This window comes from Parasteatoda tepidariorum, chromosome 2, assembly GCF_043381705.1.
Source record: "Parasteatoda tepidariorum isolate YZ-2023 chromosome 2, CAS_Ptep_4.0, whole genome shotgun sequence".
NCBI classification, from domain to species: domain Eukaryota; kingdom Metazoa; phylum Arthropoda; class Arachnida; order Araneae; family Theridiidae; genus Parasteatoda; species Parasteatoda tepidariorum.
Window position 1 is genome coordinate 96,837,566 of NC_092205.1, and position 19,233 is coordinate 96,856,798.

The 19,233-nt window shown below is 28.3% G+C and overlaps 1 protein-coding gene across 8 annotated transcripts in view; it reads left to right on the forward strand.

Annotated features, from left to right (window-relative positions):
• The window catches only part of LOC107447736 (serine/threonine-protein kinase tousled-like 2), a 136,881-nt gene extending 124,036 nt beyond the window's left edge, over positions 1–12,845 (forward strand). For all 8 annotated transcript variants that reach the window (XM_043050517.2, XM_043050516.2, XM_071178064.1 and 5 more), the window contains 4 exons: positions 944–1,070; positions 3,304–3,415; positions 4,759–4,866; positions 6,203–12,845. In XM_043050517.2, coding sequence (XP_042906451.1) covers positions 944–1,070; positions 3,304–3,415; positions 4,759–4,866; positions 6,203–6,337 — 482 coding nt within the window. In that variant the 3' untranslated portion in view covers positions 6,338–12,845. The remainder of the gene's footprint in view (positions 1–943; positions 1,071–3,303; positions 3,416–4,758; positions 4,867–6,202) is intronic.
• The last annotated feature ends 6,388 nt before the right edge of the window (positions 12,846–19,233 follow it).

Sequence of the window (19,233 nt, forward strand, 5' to 3'; positions counted from 1 at the left end):
GTGTATAGCGTTTTTAAAAAGTGCTTATTTTTCGATTTTTCTTTAAAAGTGGGGTTTTTTTCTTCATTTTGTGTTTTTTAAAGAGTGCTTAATTTTCCTTTTCAAGAATGAGATTTTTGTTCATTACCACGTCGATTTTTGCCACATATTATGCAAAAGCGTGGTTTTCACATTGTTCTATTCAACGTTATCACTATTCATTCAACCACAATCCATTTTGGCATACCGTCGATCTGTAGCGTATGAAAGCGCCCATCAATTTTCATGTTTGACGAAATACTTACGAATCCGTATGAGCATCTACTGAGCTGGTTTCTGTGAGATTATTGCACTCTCGTGTGCAACTCTGCTGCATTTTGCAAGATGTTCTGAATTTCAGTCTTCATTTTACACCCTCTGTTATCCTACCAAAAAATCTCTTGATCATTTAATAATGGCTAATATAATCAAGTGAAGAGTTCTTTGTCAGAAACTAGTTATTTTATCATAATCATGTAAAGTCTGAAAATTATTTTGCATTTTGTTAATATATATAGTGCTTAAAAATATTTTTTGAGTGCTTAAAAAGTCCTCAAAAGGTGCTTAGTTTTTGTTGAAAGATTTGGCTATGCACCCTGTTGTAGTATTAAAGATTTATTTATTGTTTAGTTTAAGTTAAATAACGCATAAAATCTGGGATTAAAGTTTGAGTTATACGTATGCTGTAATAAGTAGATGAGTGCATTTAAGAATCGTGCAACACTTCAGTTCTAGACAGCCTATCTTTATAGTATCGTCTTGTGTTTTTTTTCTGTCATATCTAATAATTTGTACATTTATCATTGTCTTCTTCATTGTTATCAGTTAATAGTATATTTTATCTATTTATAATAATCTATTAGTATATTGTATCTAGTGTTATTTTGAATTGATTGAATGTGCTGATAATTGATTGTTGTTCTAGGAAACATTTTACTAGGCAGTGGGGAAATTAAAATAACAGATTTTGGATTGAGCAAAATTATGGATGATGAAAATTATAGTCCTGAAGTAGGAATGGATCTTACTTCTCAGGGTGCTGGAACATATTGGTATGTAAATAATAATTTTATTTTTAATAAAAGTAGAAGTCAGGTTTGTGTTAGCAATTATGACTTTTGAATTATTAGCATTATTGTTAGTATTGTCATTAATAGGTGTTGTTTTTTTATGTGCGTATAAGGTTGATTTTATTCATGTTTACAGTGACATATTTCCAGCGTATCTGCGCATATGGAAAGTCATGAATTTTAGTATTGAACAAAATTAGTCGTGAAATGTCATGATTTTAACTTTTTTTTATTTATTTACTTTTTTTTTTTTAATTTTTTTTATTTTTAAAAAAACACGGATTTGGGTCGCCGAATTGGTCTAACTTTTAAAATGGAATCCCCACCCGATTTCATGGTGTTCTGAATTTCTAATAAAATCCCCACTCAAAGTCATATTTTATTATAATATAAAATACTTTTATCATGTGTTTTAAAAATTATGGTGCACTTTAAAAAAAATGAAAGAAAAAACATCATTTCTAGATCGAATTATGTTTTAAACTTCTGTGACTTCAGAATTTTTATTTATTTTTTTATCAATTAAAAACTCTAGCTGAAGCAAGTCGGTCATTGGCGAATTTTTTTTATTTCCGAAATGAGAACAGAAAAATCGGGAGTATTTCTTTCCTTTCGGTTGAATAAGAAAAGTAAATTTAGAATATAATTCTGCAGAAAAAAAGAAGAAATTATTTGCTTTTGTATTTTTTTTCCTGCTATTTTATTGTTTCAACTCTTTCTTTACTCTTTTTTTTTTAATTTAATGTCTATAAATATGAAAATGCAGAGTATAACAGTTTTGATTATACCTATCATTTCAATTAATGTTTTTTTAATATTGTTGGGTTTTTATCTCAGAAAATAGTGTTTTCCTTAAGTCATGAAAAATTCTTGGAATTAGTAATAAAAAGTTATGGATTTGAAATTCTAAAATGTAGCAGATTCTCAATTTTGATAATTTAATAGTAGCTAATCATTTATCTGAAATTCCAAGTAAATACTTCATTTGTGTAAAATAAAAGTTTAATCCTTGAACTAACATTTGACAATATGTGTAAAACAAAGTTTTTGAAAAATAAAGTAAATTATTTTATTTTATTTTATTTACAATTAAAATAAAATTTTAGAATATTTTCGTTCTTAAAAGACTTTTTCTATTCCAATAGTTGACTTGTTGCATGCAGCTTTTTCATTTTCTCTAAGATTTATGCTTTTCCTTGAAACATAAATCTATTGTCTGAGTGCTAATGCTTAATTGTAAAGTTTTTAGTTTTAATTTTAACAAATAATTAAATTTACTTTAATGTGTTAAATATAAATGAATCATCATATTTATTTATTTTTTTAGAAAAAATATCTGTTAAATGAATGTTACTGTTTTTTTTTTATCATTTAAAATATTTTTGTACCTTAAAAATTTTAACTTTTAATTTAGTGTGACATAGCTCTGAATTTTCACAGAATCGGAGAAACCTCAACAGTCAGGGAATTAAATTTTGGGGAAAAAATAATGCCTCTTTATTAGCCAAAATGTAGAAAAATTCCTGCAATAACCCTGTTAAAAATCAATCTTAAAATTCACAACAACAAGTCATCAAAAAAGTTTACATTAATTACTACTTATAACATCTACTACTATAATTTCTTATAATTTGTTATATGATTAATTTTTCGTAAATTTATTAGAATTAGAGCATTAATTCATATTTACTTTACTTTTTAACAATTTCTGGTTCTTACTTTTCTCAAATACCATCATATTTGCTGTACAATATACTATGATTTTTTATATATTTAAATTTATATTTTTCAATTTTTCTTTCTTACACAAATTATTGTTTTGATCTATAATTTGAGTTATATAATCTACTGGTGAAATATATAACTGACATATTGAACTTTCTAGTCAAATTTTATTTCTTTCAAAATTAATCTTAACATTTGCTATAAAGAAGTAAGTTTCATTTCGTATTGAACAAAACATTTTATATATCTAATTAAATTATACCATGCCAAACAAAATGTAAACTGGAAACTGTTTTATGCATTTGACTCAATCTATCTAGTCTCTTATTACTATTATTATTAAACTTTCTTAGTTTTATTTAATAATGATCAAAATATTATAATTATCTGACCTAAATTTCTTGTTATGATGTTTTACGTGAATATTTTCTATTCTTGATTATTTGTGTTGAGTTTTCATATTTTGAAATGTATGTATCTTGAATTTTAGGTATCTTCCACCTGAATGTTTTGTTGTTGGTAAATCTCCTCCTAAAATATCATCTAAAGTTGATGTCTGGAGTGTAGGTGTAATATTTTATCAGTGCCTGTATGGAAAAAAGGTATTGTTTATTTAATTTTTATGATTTTTAAAGTACTTTTAAGTGCAACACTTGCTGCATGCAGCCAATCAAAAATATAATCTATAATTTATGTGCAGTTATTATGTAAAAATTGGAAATTTTTATTTAAAATGAATTAAGGCTTCCCTCAAATTTTGCTTTTTAAAAAAAAAATCCTTTTAAAAGGAAATCCTTGCATTATTAGATTCAATTTACAGGAAAAAAAAACCTTTTTAAATAAAAATAAATATTTTACCAAAGATGTTTTTAGTCATTTGTATTACTTATTTTTTATAATTAGAAACTATGCATTAGGAAATCCCTATTTTATCTATAAAAAAAATTTTCTAACTCTATAATTTATTCTATATTTGACTGAACGGATACTCTAAAATTCATAGTATATCTTAAAGATAATGAAATAATTTCATTTCTAAATCTGTAATAGTATGCATTTTTAATGTTTGAAGATATGACATAAGAAACATATTTTAAAATTAGTATAATGTTTTCCATTTCTGTTTTGTTAAAGTATTTTTATTTTTTAAAATTTAATGCATGTACATGTAGTGAACATTTCAAACATATTTTGCAACTTTTTAGAAAGTAATCAAGATTATTAGCTTAAAAATGTTAGAATTATTTAAGAAAAATGTTTTTAAAAAATGTGTGGAAATATACTTGCTGTAATTGCGTCAAGAAAAAAAAAAGATTTGGCAAACCAACTCCTTTTTTTACCCACTTGAAAAATGTGTGTTGTTTTGGGTTTGATGGCGTGCGCACCTTTATGTGGACGTCATGACGCTTTTCTACTGTGTTCAAGAGTAATAGTAAACAGTGTGCATGCCTTGCAATAGCAACTGCTGCTGTTTGATAATTTTTTTTTCCACCAGCAGGCATTTTAAATGTATTTGCATAATAATAATTTAAAGTATTTTTATATTCCTTTTATTATTAACGTATAATTACTGGCCTGAGGGTGATTTCAATATAAATATGAATGCTGAAGAAGGAAAAGTGTTTTGTGACGTCTTGAAACATGTATAAAGGCAGTTTTTACAGCCTCCTTGATTTGAAGTGTTGTGGCGTTTATCGAAGTCAATCCAGAAAAGAAAAAGAAAAAAACATTTGACCAATGGGTAAATGTTATTATTTGACCAATGGGTTTAATGTTATTATTATTTTTAATTTCTGAGTAGAAGGAAAAAAAAAACAATTTAATTTGGGCAGGTGGAAAGCTGGACAACCTTGTTTATATCACTTTGTATTACGATGAAAATTCTTTTTCATTTATTGTTTTTTATATTAAAAGTGTTGCAATTAAAGACATGTTTTATTTTTAGCCATTTGGTCATAATCAGTCTCAAGCTACAATATTAGAAGAAAATACTATTTTAAAAGCTACTGAAGTAGAGTTTCCTGCCAAACCTGCTGTTAGCAGTGAGGCCAAAGTAAATATAAAGCTTTTTCTAATACACATGTTTATCACATTTTTTAAAATGATTTATTATTATTATCTTAATCAATGTTACTTTTTCCTACATTTTTTAAATTTATTTGCTTTGTTTTATTTTTTAATGAAAATTTGAATGTATATCAATGAAATTTAATTTTTGCTAGTTTAACATATTTGTCGAGCACTATTTATGCTGTCATCATAGCTGCCAACTCTACTGGATTTTGCAAGTTTCTCCTGCTCTACTGCTTTAATAATAATTCTTCGGGTTGTAAATTTTAGAAAATTCCCTAATGAAATAGAACTATTGTGCAAATTATTGCTTGCTTGAATAAGTGTCACAAATGCATAATAAAGAGAGCCTCATTTACGAAATTCAGTTAAACTATCTTTGAATTAAATGCCTGTTACTATTCAAAATTTTGAATAAACGTAATGCATAACATTTCAAGATCATTAAATATGGAATCATAACTGGAAAATATTTAAGTTTTTCTATTTTGAAGACTATAAAAATTCCTGACATTCCCTATGTGTAAAATATTTAGTATATTTTGCAACAATTGTTATGAAATAAGTATTATTTTGTAAAATCTGTTGGATTTCTTTCTATCTGAGTTAGCAGTTATGTATCATTGAACGAATACTGCCAATTTTTTGATAATAATTTACTTACTACAAAATAATGAAGAACTTTCACGCGGACTGATTTGTGAAAAAGAAATAATAATCAGAAATCCTTTATTTATTTTGAAAATTAACATTTTGAAAGATGCATAGCATTTTTAAAAAATTGCTTAAAGGTGATAATTTTCCCTTTTCAAAAATGAGATTTTCTCCTTAATCTTGACAACTTTCGTCACTTATTATGCAAAAGCGTGCTTTTTACATTGTTCTGCGTGTTTTTCACATTGTTCTGTTCAATGTTTTCACAATTTATTTAACCACAATCCATGTCGGCCTACCATTGCTTCATTATGAAAACCAATCATTTTACATGTTTGATGAAATACTTAGTTTTATCATGATAATGCAAAGTGTTTGAAAATTATTTTGCATTTTCTTTAATGTATATAATGCTTAAAAATATTTTTTAAGTGCTTAAAAGGTGCTTATTTTTTGTTGAAAGATTTGGCTATGCACCTGTTTTAACTACAATGCAATACTTTAATATTTATTCTGATAACTTAAGATAATTTTTCAATGCAAAAATTATAGCTTATTATTTAGTTGCACCCATCCATTTTAAGCTAGGCATTGAAGAATTATTTTTATTAGAAAATTTTAACAGAATTTATTGAAATCTTAATTGCTGTTTTTCTTCTTTTCAGAATTTTATTCGGAGGTGCCTACAATATAGGAAAGAAGACAGAATAGATGTTATTTCACTGTCGGCTGAAGACTATTTAAAACCAAATTACTCTAAGCACAGTAGACAGTCAAGTACATCTCTGGACAAAACATAGCCTTCTCTCAACTAGTTAACTAAATTTTCATTTTTTTCTAATTAAATGTGTATATATAGCCTATTTGTGAGTGACAACAACACTCTGTTAAGGCATCTTCAGCTCAAAAGGTTGATTGTTGCTATTTCCTAAATACATGGAAAACAAAAAAAAAAAGAACTCTACTTCCTCATTGGTCAGCAAGAGGAGCTTGCACTTCAACCTCTAGCTGATTATATTCTGCTTCATTCCTTGTTCCTAAATCGCTCTTGAGGTCTGCCAAGGAAGTTGAAAAAAGAAGAAGAAAAAAAAAGAAGTTGCTGTGATAAGGAAAGTGTGGGTGGACTGGACACTAAAAAATTTCGCCCACACACAAGCATTGGAATTATATATATAAATATCATAATTATATATATAATAAATGTATGTATAAAATTTGGACTCAAAAAAAAAAAGGCAAAATAAGCACCATCACACTTTGATTTTTGTGATTGAATTTATTTTGTTTTTTGATGCAGCTGTCGGGAACTAGCTCTCGCTGCGGTCTGTAAGTAGTGTGTACAATGAAAGTGTGTAAATGTGCATTGTGTGCTTGGAATTAGTGTGTGGCCTATGTGAAGAGATGGGTTTAAATGTGTGTGTTTATTTGAAATAGAGTTTGAATGTGATGATGAAAGCTTGACAATTCCATGCTTCCAGAAGTAGTTTATACATTGGGCTTTCTTCAAACCCCTCTCCTTGTAATGCTGTTGTGTATACAATAAGTCAATTCCGTGAAAGAATCATTGCAAAAGGGTAAAGACGGAAGTCGGCAAACAATAAATATGAAAATGAATTATTTGTAGGAACTTAGAACTTTAGTTTTTTGAAAATATTAAATTAAATTTATAGCAGGGTTAGCTTTTTTATTTTAAAAATTCGTATGTTATGAGACAAGCCAGGGGTTTGTCCAGGTCAAATTTTAGCAGTACCTTCACAAATTCAACTTTAGAAAAAACGGTAGGGTAAACTGAGATTCTCCGCCTCTTAAAATTTTGTTTTTGTATCCCCACAAAAAAAAAAAACTGTAAATCGCAGAGTTTTTTTAAAAATTAAGCAACGAGGTTCTCTAAACACAGGAATTCCAAATTCAAACATTATCTTCATTATTGTAAATTTATTCTAACAGACCTTTATTTTTTATGAAATATTTTTTTCTCTCTATGAAACTTTTTTCTGTCTGACCTAGTCGAAAATAATGAAAGTTCTGATAATGAAAATAACTTTTAGTTCTAGTTCTTCTAAATGCAAGTTAAAATTTAACTATGGACAATGAATTTTTAAATTTGGATACAATTTTAAGCTCGGAATTTTACAATAGCAAAATTATTTTCTAATATATGGGGGAAAATATTTGGAAATTTTCCAGTCATAAATGATTTTTATTTGTAGTGACAATTTTTTTAAATAATTTCTTATTTTACCATATTTTGGTGTTGATTTTTAATGTGACTTTTAATTTTCACAAAATAGGTACTTCTCCAAAAAAACCTAGACAGACCCCTGCAAGCATCAATAGTTGATTTAAACTTTCTAAAACCTAGCATGGGATCTTGTGATCGTGATAAAACTTAAAAATATAAAATAAACCTTCAGTTTCATGATTAAAAAAAAATTTATTCAAGTTAAACTTAATTTTTAAGTATTTGACAGAAGGTTTTTGCCTTGGTAGAAGGTATCCGTTTGACAAAAATTTTTTGACACTAATGCACCCATTGATAAAAGTGTCAAAAACTTTCCAACCCTGAAAATCTCTTGTTTTAAATTCTGAAATAATGTTACTTATCTCATTTGTTACCTCTCATTTTTTGTTTATTGATAGTTTACTAGAATATTTATAAGCTATTCTTCATACATCTTGTATTTTTTATTCCCAGATAATCATTATTTATTGTGTGGAATTGAGTCAAAGTTTTTATAATTATTTCTTTCAAACTTCTTACTTTAATTCTACCAAATATGAATTTTAAAGTAAATCGACATATTAATCATTAAATTTATTTGTAATGATTAGTTTGAAAAAAATCATAAACCTTTTTATCTTAAACGCAGTGTTGCCGACAACCAAAATTTTATCTATTCATTTGTGAATATGGTTGAAAAAATTGTTTAATGAGATAACAAATCATAATACTTTAAACTGAATATATCAGTTTTCATTCAAACATTTGAATTACGGAATTGTTGATATAGGATCAAATATCTTAATATTTTCCATTGTTTTTAGGAATTACGCATTAAACTAAATTATTGTTTAATCATTACAAGCGATTAAATGTAAGTTCTATGTATGTAAAATTTTGAAACAGCTATACAATCAAAAATTTAAAAATCTAAAATTCTTAATCAAATAATTGTTAATGATTTCGTAAATTAATTAACCCTAATTCATCTCTTATTTTTTCTGAGTTAATTATTTTTCCTTTTTCAATTATGAAACATTGTTTTAAATTTTTATCCTATATTCCGAAAGATCCTGAGCAAGGGACAGTTTGAAAAAATGGCAAATACCTGAATTTTAAGGAAAGCAAAATAATTTTTTATAAATAATTTCAACAGTGATAAATCTAACAGCATTTTTTGTTCATCATATACATATGAATTGTGTAAAAATGTGTCCATGTTTTTGTTCAAATGCAAACATATTTCTTTCATCAAACATATCTCTTTTTTTAAGCTATTTAATGCTCCTATATTTATAAAAACATATGTGTTCAGCCCAGTTATGCTCAATGACTAATGTTATTTGATTGTGATGCTAGTTTTTGTTCCAATAGTTAGTGTGAATTGAATAGAAATCAAAATGATATTTGTTTCATTTTGTGTATATTGGGATATTTATCACATATATTAGACCTATAATCCTGCCTGTTAATCATGCAATAGTCTTATGAATTAAAAATTATGCTTTACTATTTATAAGTGTAAGATCTTAGGTGCAGAAATATTTGGAAGCTGATATGTAAAAAAAAATAGTAAATTGTTGAAAATGCCTTGTTGAAAAAATGTAGGTAGCATTTTTGATAGCCTGTTAACCCAATGTGAAGCAAATCAAGAGTTCCTACCTATGATTTGATGTCATATAATGGTATTATGGCACCTTTTATTTTAAGATTTCTTTAACTGATTTTTTTATAATTATGTATGAATTACCTATATTATTACTCTATTAGAGGTGTCTGTGCTTGATGCTTGGAGAGTGTAAACATTTTAAGTTGTGTAATTCATTGAGTTGTGTAATTCATCATTATATAATTTTTTCAAAACAAATAAAACATCAAATAATTAAACTTTTAATGCATTAAATATTTTATTGCCCATATTCAAATAACCTCAAAACTTCCCATAGTTGATTAATTTTAATTTGACTGAGGATCTTCAAAAATGTTCAAACTGATAACCCACAGGATGTTGAACATTTGAATTATTAAGCAAATAGTTAATAAAAATAATTATTTGGAGTGTAAAACATTTCATTAAATCTAAGACATTTTGGGCAACAAAAAAAAGTTATCTTCAGATTTCCTTGTGAATATAATCAGTTTATTTCACATTTTTTGAAAAAGAAGAAAAAAAAGCATTGTTTGTTTGCATGTCTTATGCTTCTGCCAGAATCAGTTCTGTGGATTGGGATATTGTACCCACTTAATTATATTTTCAAACAATCCTAATACCTTTCTTATTATTAATTCTTCTAATGTTTACAGTCTTTGTTGCAATTTTGTAAGGCACAAAAGCATTAACAACTGAAATTCCCAGTACAGTTAAATAACAGGTTTTTGTTACCATTTGAATGCTTTTAGTCTGAATAATATGTACCATACTTTTCCTTATTTTATTCAAATATGAGCCAGCAGTGCATGCTTTGTGCAATGGCATACAATACTGGCATAGAATTCAAAACTATGAAATCTCTAATTCATATTTATCAGAACTTGAAAACTCTTCAAGCATTTGAAAAGTGTCACTAACTCTCCTATATAGTTAAAATTTCTAATTTTGTTTCCTATGATATAAATTGCTTCCTTTAATAAGTTAAGCTTGCCTTTTAAACTTCCTATACAGCTTAGTTTTTTCATATTACTGTCTTCCATGCTTTTAAAGACATAGTACAATAAGTCAAATTTTAAATCTAATATGCCTTTTATAATCTTCTTCACCACATATTTTTTTTTTTTCTAATTTCATTTGAAGTGGTGCATTATTCCTTAATAAGAGTCATTATCATGTAGAGTTAAAGGATATTTGTTGAAATTAATTGTTTAATTTTATTTTCAAATTCAATGACATAAAAATAAGCTTTTTTTTTTGTTGCAGTATTTAAAAATATGCAGTGATTCAGAGGTTTCCCCCCTTATAATGATTGATATTGTATCGACTAGTTCAGAAAAGTTTAGTATGGCAAATTAGAATGGAATTATTATTGTTACAGTAATACAGAATGATATTTTTAGTGTTCTTGAAAATTTTATTATTTAAAATTATAGTCCTTTTTTTTTACTTGTTCCAAAAGAGTAAATTTTATTTATTAGTTGCAGTTTATGCAATTTGTGTAATTTTATTTATTCAAACTTTATGATGATTTGTACTTTTGAATAGAATATATTTATGATCAATCTTCAATTATTTATATTTGAAATGTGCTATTCTGAATATTTTTTACATTATTTAAGCTTAAGTTCTTATGCATGTTTGTTTATTTAAACTTTCTTATTTTGAGCTTCTACCTATTAGTGTGAATCTTATAATTTCATGTCATGTGTGTTACTTTTAACTTAAGCTCTTAAATTTCATTTGAAGTTTTATCCTTGGCATTTCTTTAAAGTTATGTGTATGATTTTAAATGCATCAGATTAATTTATCTATATATATTAAAAAAAAGAAAAGGTTAGATCTTTGTAGTGTTTTGTCGTTTGACAAATTTAAATAATTAAATATAAATTAAAAATGTCTGTTTATACATTGAATTTGAGTTACTAGTCGTAGCTTAAATTTCGATTTTGAAATTATTTTTATTGTAAATCATTTAAACTAGTTATAATTTTAGAATAATAAATTTCACCAGCATGTCGACAAATAATTTTAATTTTCTTTATATTACATTTTTTTTTGCTTTAAAATTTTAAGCTAACTTTTTTTCTCCATAGTTTATAGACACAAATTATAAAATCAAAATCTCATATATATATATATATAAACAAAAACCTTGAAAATAAAACATATTCTTACTCAATCAAATTCAGTAGGTATTTCAAATCATATATATATATATATGTATATATTAATAATCGATTAATAAGTTCATTGTAGCTAAAAATAAGCTTTACTTTTAAGTAAAATTGTGCAACAAGGTAACTTTTCATAATGTTTTAAATCAGGACTTAAAACTCTGCAACTTAGTTTTTCGAAACTGAATCTATATAATGATTTGCTTCATAGACAGTTAATGGAATTTTTTTTAAAATAAATGACATGTCTTCTTTTGGAAAGTAATTATTATGATTTTTAAGTTAAGAAGTTGTGATTAATTATTTTTAAAGAATTGGTGATGCTTTATGATGAATGTGAATTTTGAGAATCTGCATTTTTTAAAAATTATAATATTTTAATAAATTTAATTATAATGAAACATATTTAGACAAGAAAGTTTGCTAGAAGTTGATGTTTCTTTATTTCAAAAGGAGTTAAAGCAAGAATATCTCTTCATAGCTTAAAACTAATATCTAACTTTAGTTTCATATCATTGTTCACAGATAGATGTTTAATGCAGATTGTCAACCATAAAACAATATTCACCTTAAAGATATTTTTTTACATAAAGGGTATAGTTTTATGAATTAAGCAGCATTTAAAATCATACATTATTAAGTTAATTTGTTCCAACTAGTTCTCTTTTGTTTTCCTCCTAGGGTGATGTTATTCTTGCATTATAATATTATGTTCCGTAATGAATAACACATCCTATTATGGTTGAAAATTTTAATGCCAAATCTCAGGGAATTGTAAATCCTTGTTTACTCTAATTTACAATTAATTTGTAAATAATGGTTATATTACTGAACATATTCATTCGCCATATTTCATTTTGGGATTTTTTTTTTTCATCTGATAAATTAAGAACTGCATACTTGTTTGTGTTTACAAGAAAATTTCTGAAACACTAGAGCTCAGATATAAAGATAAAAAAGAAAGAATTGTACTGCACTGTTTACTTAAAAGCTGAAGTTTAAAGACTGTTTTGCTGTTGGAAGCACTAGTTTGTTTCCATCTCCATTATAGAGCAAACAGTTTCATCCTGTGAGTTGAAACATTTCCTTGTAAATAAACATTGAAGAATAAAAAGAAAAGAAAAAATGTCTTAATATGCCTTTTGAAATTATTAAAATAAAAAAGGGAGTTGTGGAGTTGAAGTTATGCCATGTGATTTCAGGTGCATGAACTTGGCTGACAACAAATTAAATAAAAAGACGTGTGTAGCATTTTATGCAGATTTAGTGTGCTTGTCATTTATTTCACTCACATATTTAAAGAAAGTTTCTTCCTCAGTGAGAAGACCATTCTGGAAGAAATTGTTTTATCGAAAGAACTATCTTGTATTGAAACAGTTTATAATTTCAATCTGGTTTAAATAGTTGTATTTATTTCCAAGCTATTTAAGTGATTCGTCCGCGAAACAGTAATTTATATTCTGACAAAATTTTCTCGAAGTTCAACTGATCCAAAATTAAATTTTTGATGTTTACGCAAAATCTCGGTGCCGTTAAGGCATTTATAGTTTGTCTGAAGTAAGAACTTCCCTAGCCTTTCGCCTGGGCCCGTGGCGGTGACTATGGTAACGAGGTACAGTACAGAACCCGTTATCCGGAAATCAGAAAACCGGAAAACCAAAAAACCGGAACGAAATTCGATAAATTTTCCCGCAATATTTAAAAAAAAAATTTTTTTTTTTCCTCATAAGATTTTAGGATTTTTCTTTCTTTTTTGAAAGATGTTTACCTTACCATCATTTTGGAAATAATCATTAGTGTATTACTTCATCGTTTTTTCTTCTTTTTAAGAATATTTCTAAACATTTTTTTTTAATTGGGTTTAACAATAAAAAAAATGGCTCTTTGTAGCGATTCAGAAAGCCGAAAAAATCAGTTATCCGGAATAGCGATGGTCCCGATCGTTCCGGATAATCGGTTCCCTACTGTATAACTATTTCAAGTAGGGGTGTGAGGTCATTGCTTAGGACAAGTTTTGTCTCTGGTCGGCGAGAAAAAGGGAATCTTTTTATTCTGTCTACTGTGTTAACCCTTGAGTGAAGAGAAGCTACCCTCCCTGAAATGCGCCGTTCTTATTTCCATAGCAGCAGACAGCCTCAGTCTTAGTGGCGGAAGGTTTTCTTACACCGTAGACCAGGGTTTCTTAACCTGTGGTTCATGAGTTATATTTAAGGGGTCCATGAGTTATATTTTGGGGGTCAGCTGACTACTCCTAATTTTTAAAACATTTGGGAAGCCTACCCATTGCTTGTAAAGCGAGCTATGGCAGCTATAATTCCGTTTGCTACAGTGTATCTTTGCAAACAGGGGTTTTTCACACTTGTGACAATAAAAACATAACATCTAAATCGATTGAATGTTGAACATGATATGCACATTGCTTTGTCGAAAACCATCCCCCAATTCAATTTATTAATTAAGGAAAAGCAGCAGCAACCTTCACTTTAAAAATTTTGTATACTATTAAAATAATAAAAATAGATGTTTTCTAATAATTGATGTTTTTTACAATTATTTTTCACAGGTGGTCCGTGACTTATTAAAAATTTTTAAAAGGGGTCCATTATATCAAAAAGGTTAAGAAACACTGCCGTAGACAAACTATCTTCTACTCTTACCAGCAGACTTTTTTTGTTTCCCTCTAAGTTCTCATTTACACTCAATAACGACTTTTTTTTAAGCAAATTTTCTTAGAGAAGAACGCAGCTTCGAGAAAGAAAAAAATCCATACTAACTAGAAATTAATGAACTACTGAGGCAAACACAAGAGTATTAAATTGTTAATGTTAAAAGCAATTCCGAAATGGTAAAATTTAAAAAATAGTTCGCTAGAAAAAATGGTGTTTTTCTCTTATTTTTTTAAAGAGTTATAAATTTGTTGAGAACTCCGATTTGTAGCAGAAGAATTATTTTATCAATGTAATATATTAGATCTTATTATTAGATGAAACAAAATTTCTCTCTCTTTAAATTTTGTAAATGTTACTTTTGTTCATAAAAATAAGTCTTTTAAAAATTTATGTACAAGAGGGGGAAAAATTTCTTCGGATAATCACATGTCTGATTTATAATTTTAGTGAAAATTAAAATTGAGTAAATTTCTGAATTAAAGTAACAATAGTTCTTAAATATAAAACCTAATTTTAATAATTATATAAAGAATTATTTAAGTATGATAAAATTTTATAAATGCTGAACAAATTATATTTTGAGCTTACGCTCTACTACAAATATATTGTATTGCATACTAACTTTTATTGTCAAGTACTGTTAAGAATGCTCACTGACTCTTACAAAGTAAGAAAAAGTTTTAAAATTCTGTATACATCTTAAATAAGTATTATAGAAATAATTTTTTTTAACAGAAAGAAAAGTAGGCGTGGAAGAACTTTTGAACGTTCCTGTACTATATAAAATTTAACGTGTTAAAATATAAGCTATTTCTATTGCTAAACAATGGATCATTTTTAATTTTTTCAAGAGAAAATGTCTACCTTGGTTTAAAATATGTATTAATTGGAATCAGCGTTACATTGAATGTATCATCTTTCCTTTTAGCTAGCTATGCACTAGTTAATTCATAGTGCGTAACGTTTTTAAAAGGTGCTTATATTCGTTTTTTAAAAGCCCTTAAAGGTGATTTTTTTCATTGGTTTTTAAAAAGCACTCAATTTTCCCTTTTCGAAAATAAGATTTATTTTTCTTTACCTTGTCAATTTTCGCCACGTATAATGCAAACGCGTGCTTTTCACATTGTTCTATTCAACGATTTAACAATTCATTCAACAATCCATTTCGGCGTGCCATCGGTCCATAGCGTATGACAGCGCCAATCATTTTGCATGTTTGATGAAACTCTTTCGAGTCCGCATGTGCGTCTCTGGGTTCGGTATTGCACTCTCGTGTGCAACTCTGCTGCATTTTGCATGATATTCTCAATTTCGGGCTTATTTTCCACCCTCTGATGTCGAACCGAAAAATCTCTCGATCATTTTATATTGGCTAGTATAATCAAGAAAAAGAGTTCTTAGTCAGAAACTAGTTATTTTATCATAATCATGTAAAGTCCTTGAAAATTGTTTTGTTAATGTATATAGTGCTTAAAAATATTTTTTTGAGTGCTTAAAAGGTATTTATTTTTTGTTGAAACATTTGGCTACGCACCCTGTAATAACCCTCTTGAGAATGGATATTTGATTGATTTGTTAATTTACGTCGCACTAGAGCTGCACAATGGGCTATTGGCGACGGTCTGGGAAACATCCCATGAGGATAATCCGAAGACATGCCATTGCAATTTTGATCCTCTGCAGAGGGGATGGCACCCCTGCTTCGGTAGCCCGACGACCTGCACGCGAAGTCGAGCACTTCACGGTAGAACAGTTTAACGAGGACCCATACCGCACACCCTCGGTCGCTACGCAGACTGATCCAAGTGGTCACCCACCCGCACACTGACCGCAGTCGGTGATCTGCCACTGCGGGACTGAGAATGGATATATCGTATTTAGGAGTTACACATAACATACCTACTGGATAGATACACTGGCTGCAATCTATTTAAAAATGAATATCCGGATTTTAAAGTAATAAGTAACTACATAAATGCTCAGGTTAATTAGAATCATGTTTAAATTGAATGCATTGCATTTTCGTAATGTGAATTAGGAGTTATTTATAAAGTACTGAATACATTAGTTAATTACAATGCTCTTAAAATGTATTGTTTCATAATTCCATGATCTTTAATATTAAACAGCAAAATTGAAAAATATACAAGTAAATTAAAATTGACTAAATGTAAAATATATCGGTTAACTAAATACATCACATATTCTTTTTAACTCTGCATAACATATTCATTTAATACATTGGTTGATTAAAATTTTTGAATTAAATGCATCAAACTATATTCTTTTTAACTATATAAGTAAAACCTAAAATATTCTATTATAAAACTAATTAATTAGAAACTGGTAAAAAAAATTTTACTTTAAGCTATACTAGTAAATGAATTAAACTATCACTTAATAAATATATAAATAAGAATTCGTTTAAAATTGAACAGATCGCCATTTCATGGTCTTAACTTCGAGTGATAAATACTACGGTTAATTGGAATCCACTTAAAATTGAATGTATCATATTTCTTTTTTTTTTTTTTTTGTAACTTACTCGATTAATACAGTGGATTCGGTACATACATAATCCAACCTTCTCTATTTTTCAGTTAAAGCTGTTCGAAAAAATGTTGAATCTCTGATCCAGAAATTCCAATCTAATTAATCTGGCTGTAGTGCTGGTAATAAATGTTATGTGGCTGTCAAAGAAACTTAAAGGGAACTTTTGTATGATTCCTCTGTTGCAAGGTCACTGAAAAGACTTCTCTTTGATTTTCCTTGTCAATGGCAGAATTTATGCAGTACAAATCTTAATTTTATTCGAAATGAGATTGAATTTCGGCGTAACCTCGTTTATGTCAATAAACCTATATTACGTGTTAGTAATTCATGCGAGAAATTTTTTTTTTTTACCCTTAGCTGTCGCATTCCTTTAATACAGAATTCGTGACCTAGAACTACCATACGATTGTAGAAGGTTAAATACGTGTGTGTTTTTATTTTAACTAAAACTTAAATGTAAAATTAGAGATGTACCGCGTCCTAAAATTTTTGCCGGGAGAAAATTTGATCTTTTTTTTTTTCTTCCCCCGGCCGGTTTCGAGTACTCAACCTGTTGCATTTCTGCAAAACAATTAAAACTCGTATAATTTTCTCTCACAATTGTTTTACACGATATTGTTTTTATTCCGAAGGATATTTTAAAAATGTTATGTAAAGGTTTAATTTTTAATCATGCGACAACTATAAACGAAATTTATGTGCTAAGATATCACCTTCACCAAGATTCAAAAGAAAAAAAAAAAAAAGCTGTCATCTGATGTTACAAACCTGAAAAAGAGGCTTGTCAAATTTACACCATTGCTGATGCCCTACTTGCAAGAATTAGCGGAAATTAACATCGTAACGCAAAGAGCCCATCTTCCGGCAATGCTTGCACATATACCTGTATATATTACTGTGAATAACCCAAATCAAAATGTCGACTTTCACCGGTGAATGTCAACAATCACATAGTCGCTCTGGTGAATGTCCGAAATATTTGTTAAATCCGATTTGATATTAATTTATTCTTTGATATTATTATATTTATTCGATATCTTAATATATGCTGAGGATAGATTAAAAGAAACATCAGTGTACGGAATACCGGTTAAATGCATACTGGGCAGTGGCACTTGACCTTAATAAAAACATCGATGTAGGGCATACTTGGCAGTGGCACTTGACTAGTATACATTTCGGACATTTACCAAATCGACTATGGGATTGTCAACAACCACCAATTTCTACAGTAACATATTGTTGTAATCCCACTTCTGAATTGTTGGAACTATACCATTATGTCAGGTGTCGAGTAGTTCGGTTGGGGGGAGGAGATAGTAAGAGTTTTAAAATTATAGCGTATTAATAATTTATTTACAGACATTAAGTTGTTACATCGTTCTGCACATCAGGCTTACTTGGCGCGCACACCTACGCTCTCTGTTACAAAATCATCTATCTCTACACATAATTACTACTGCCATCTAGTGGCCAATCATTTTCGTTTAAAATTAAATAAAATTGAAGCTTAGTGTTAACAATATATATATATATGTAATACAATTTTAAATACATAATGCAAGAAGATGGAAATTTGAGAAGTAAAAGTCCCAACAGCGCCAAGCTGCTAACGTTATAACTGGAAAAAACATTTAAAGAAAAATATAAGTCAAAATAAATTATCTTACATGACTCCGAAAAATAACACTCGAGCAAGAGTAATCTAAACACTACACGAAAGAAAAAGCTAATTCTATTTTGTCCTTTTTTTCCCCTTCTTTCTTTTGTGTAGTGTTTGGATTCCCTATTTCCTGTTATTGCTGCAGTTTGGATTATTCTTGATTTAATGTTATGTTTTGGATTCATGTCGGGTAACTTATTTATTTTGATTTAGTTTGTTTATTTTGTGTGTGAGTGTGGATTATTTTATATTTTCAGGGTATAAAGTTTGTAAAAATATATCAAGGAGGGTCATGGAAATAATTTGATGCATCTGGAAACTATCTAAGAGACTATATTTTATAACCGTCGTTGAACAGCCGACCCAATTTTGGGTTTACGACTACTAATGTCCTCCGTAGCCTTGTAATTTTGAACCAATCCAGATGACAAGGATACTCCTGGATCAGTACCCCCAGAGGTATGATTTGTTATGGGAACATGGAGGACTAAGTGACTCGACAGATTTAACGTACATCAGTCACCATTCACATTAACATCTTCGGCCGGTGGGGATCGAACCCACGACCCCTTAGGCACGAGCCAAGTGCCCTACCAACCAGGCTATACCGACCTACGAGACTATATTTAAAGTCTTACTCTGGTGGTTGCACCCAGATGGTAGGTCACGGTGACCTACCAAAGATTTTCAATATTCGCAAAATTTGCTTGCCTATATTTACGAAAATTCATTTTATTTCGAAAACGCAAATGAAGTTAAGTATCA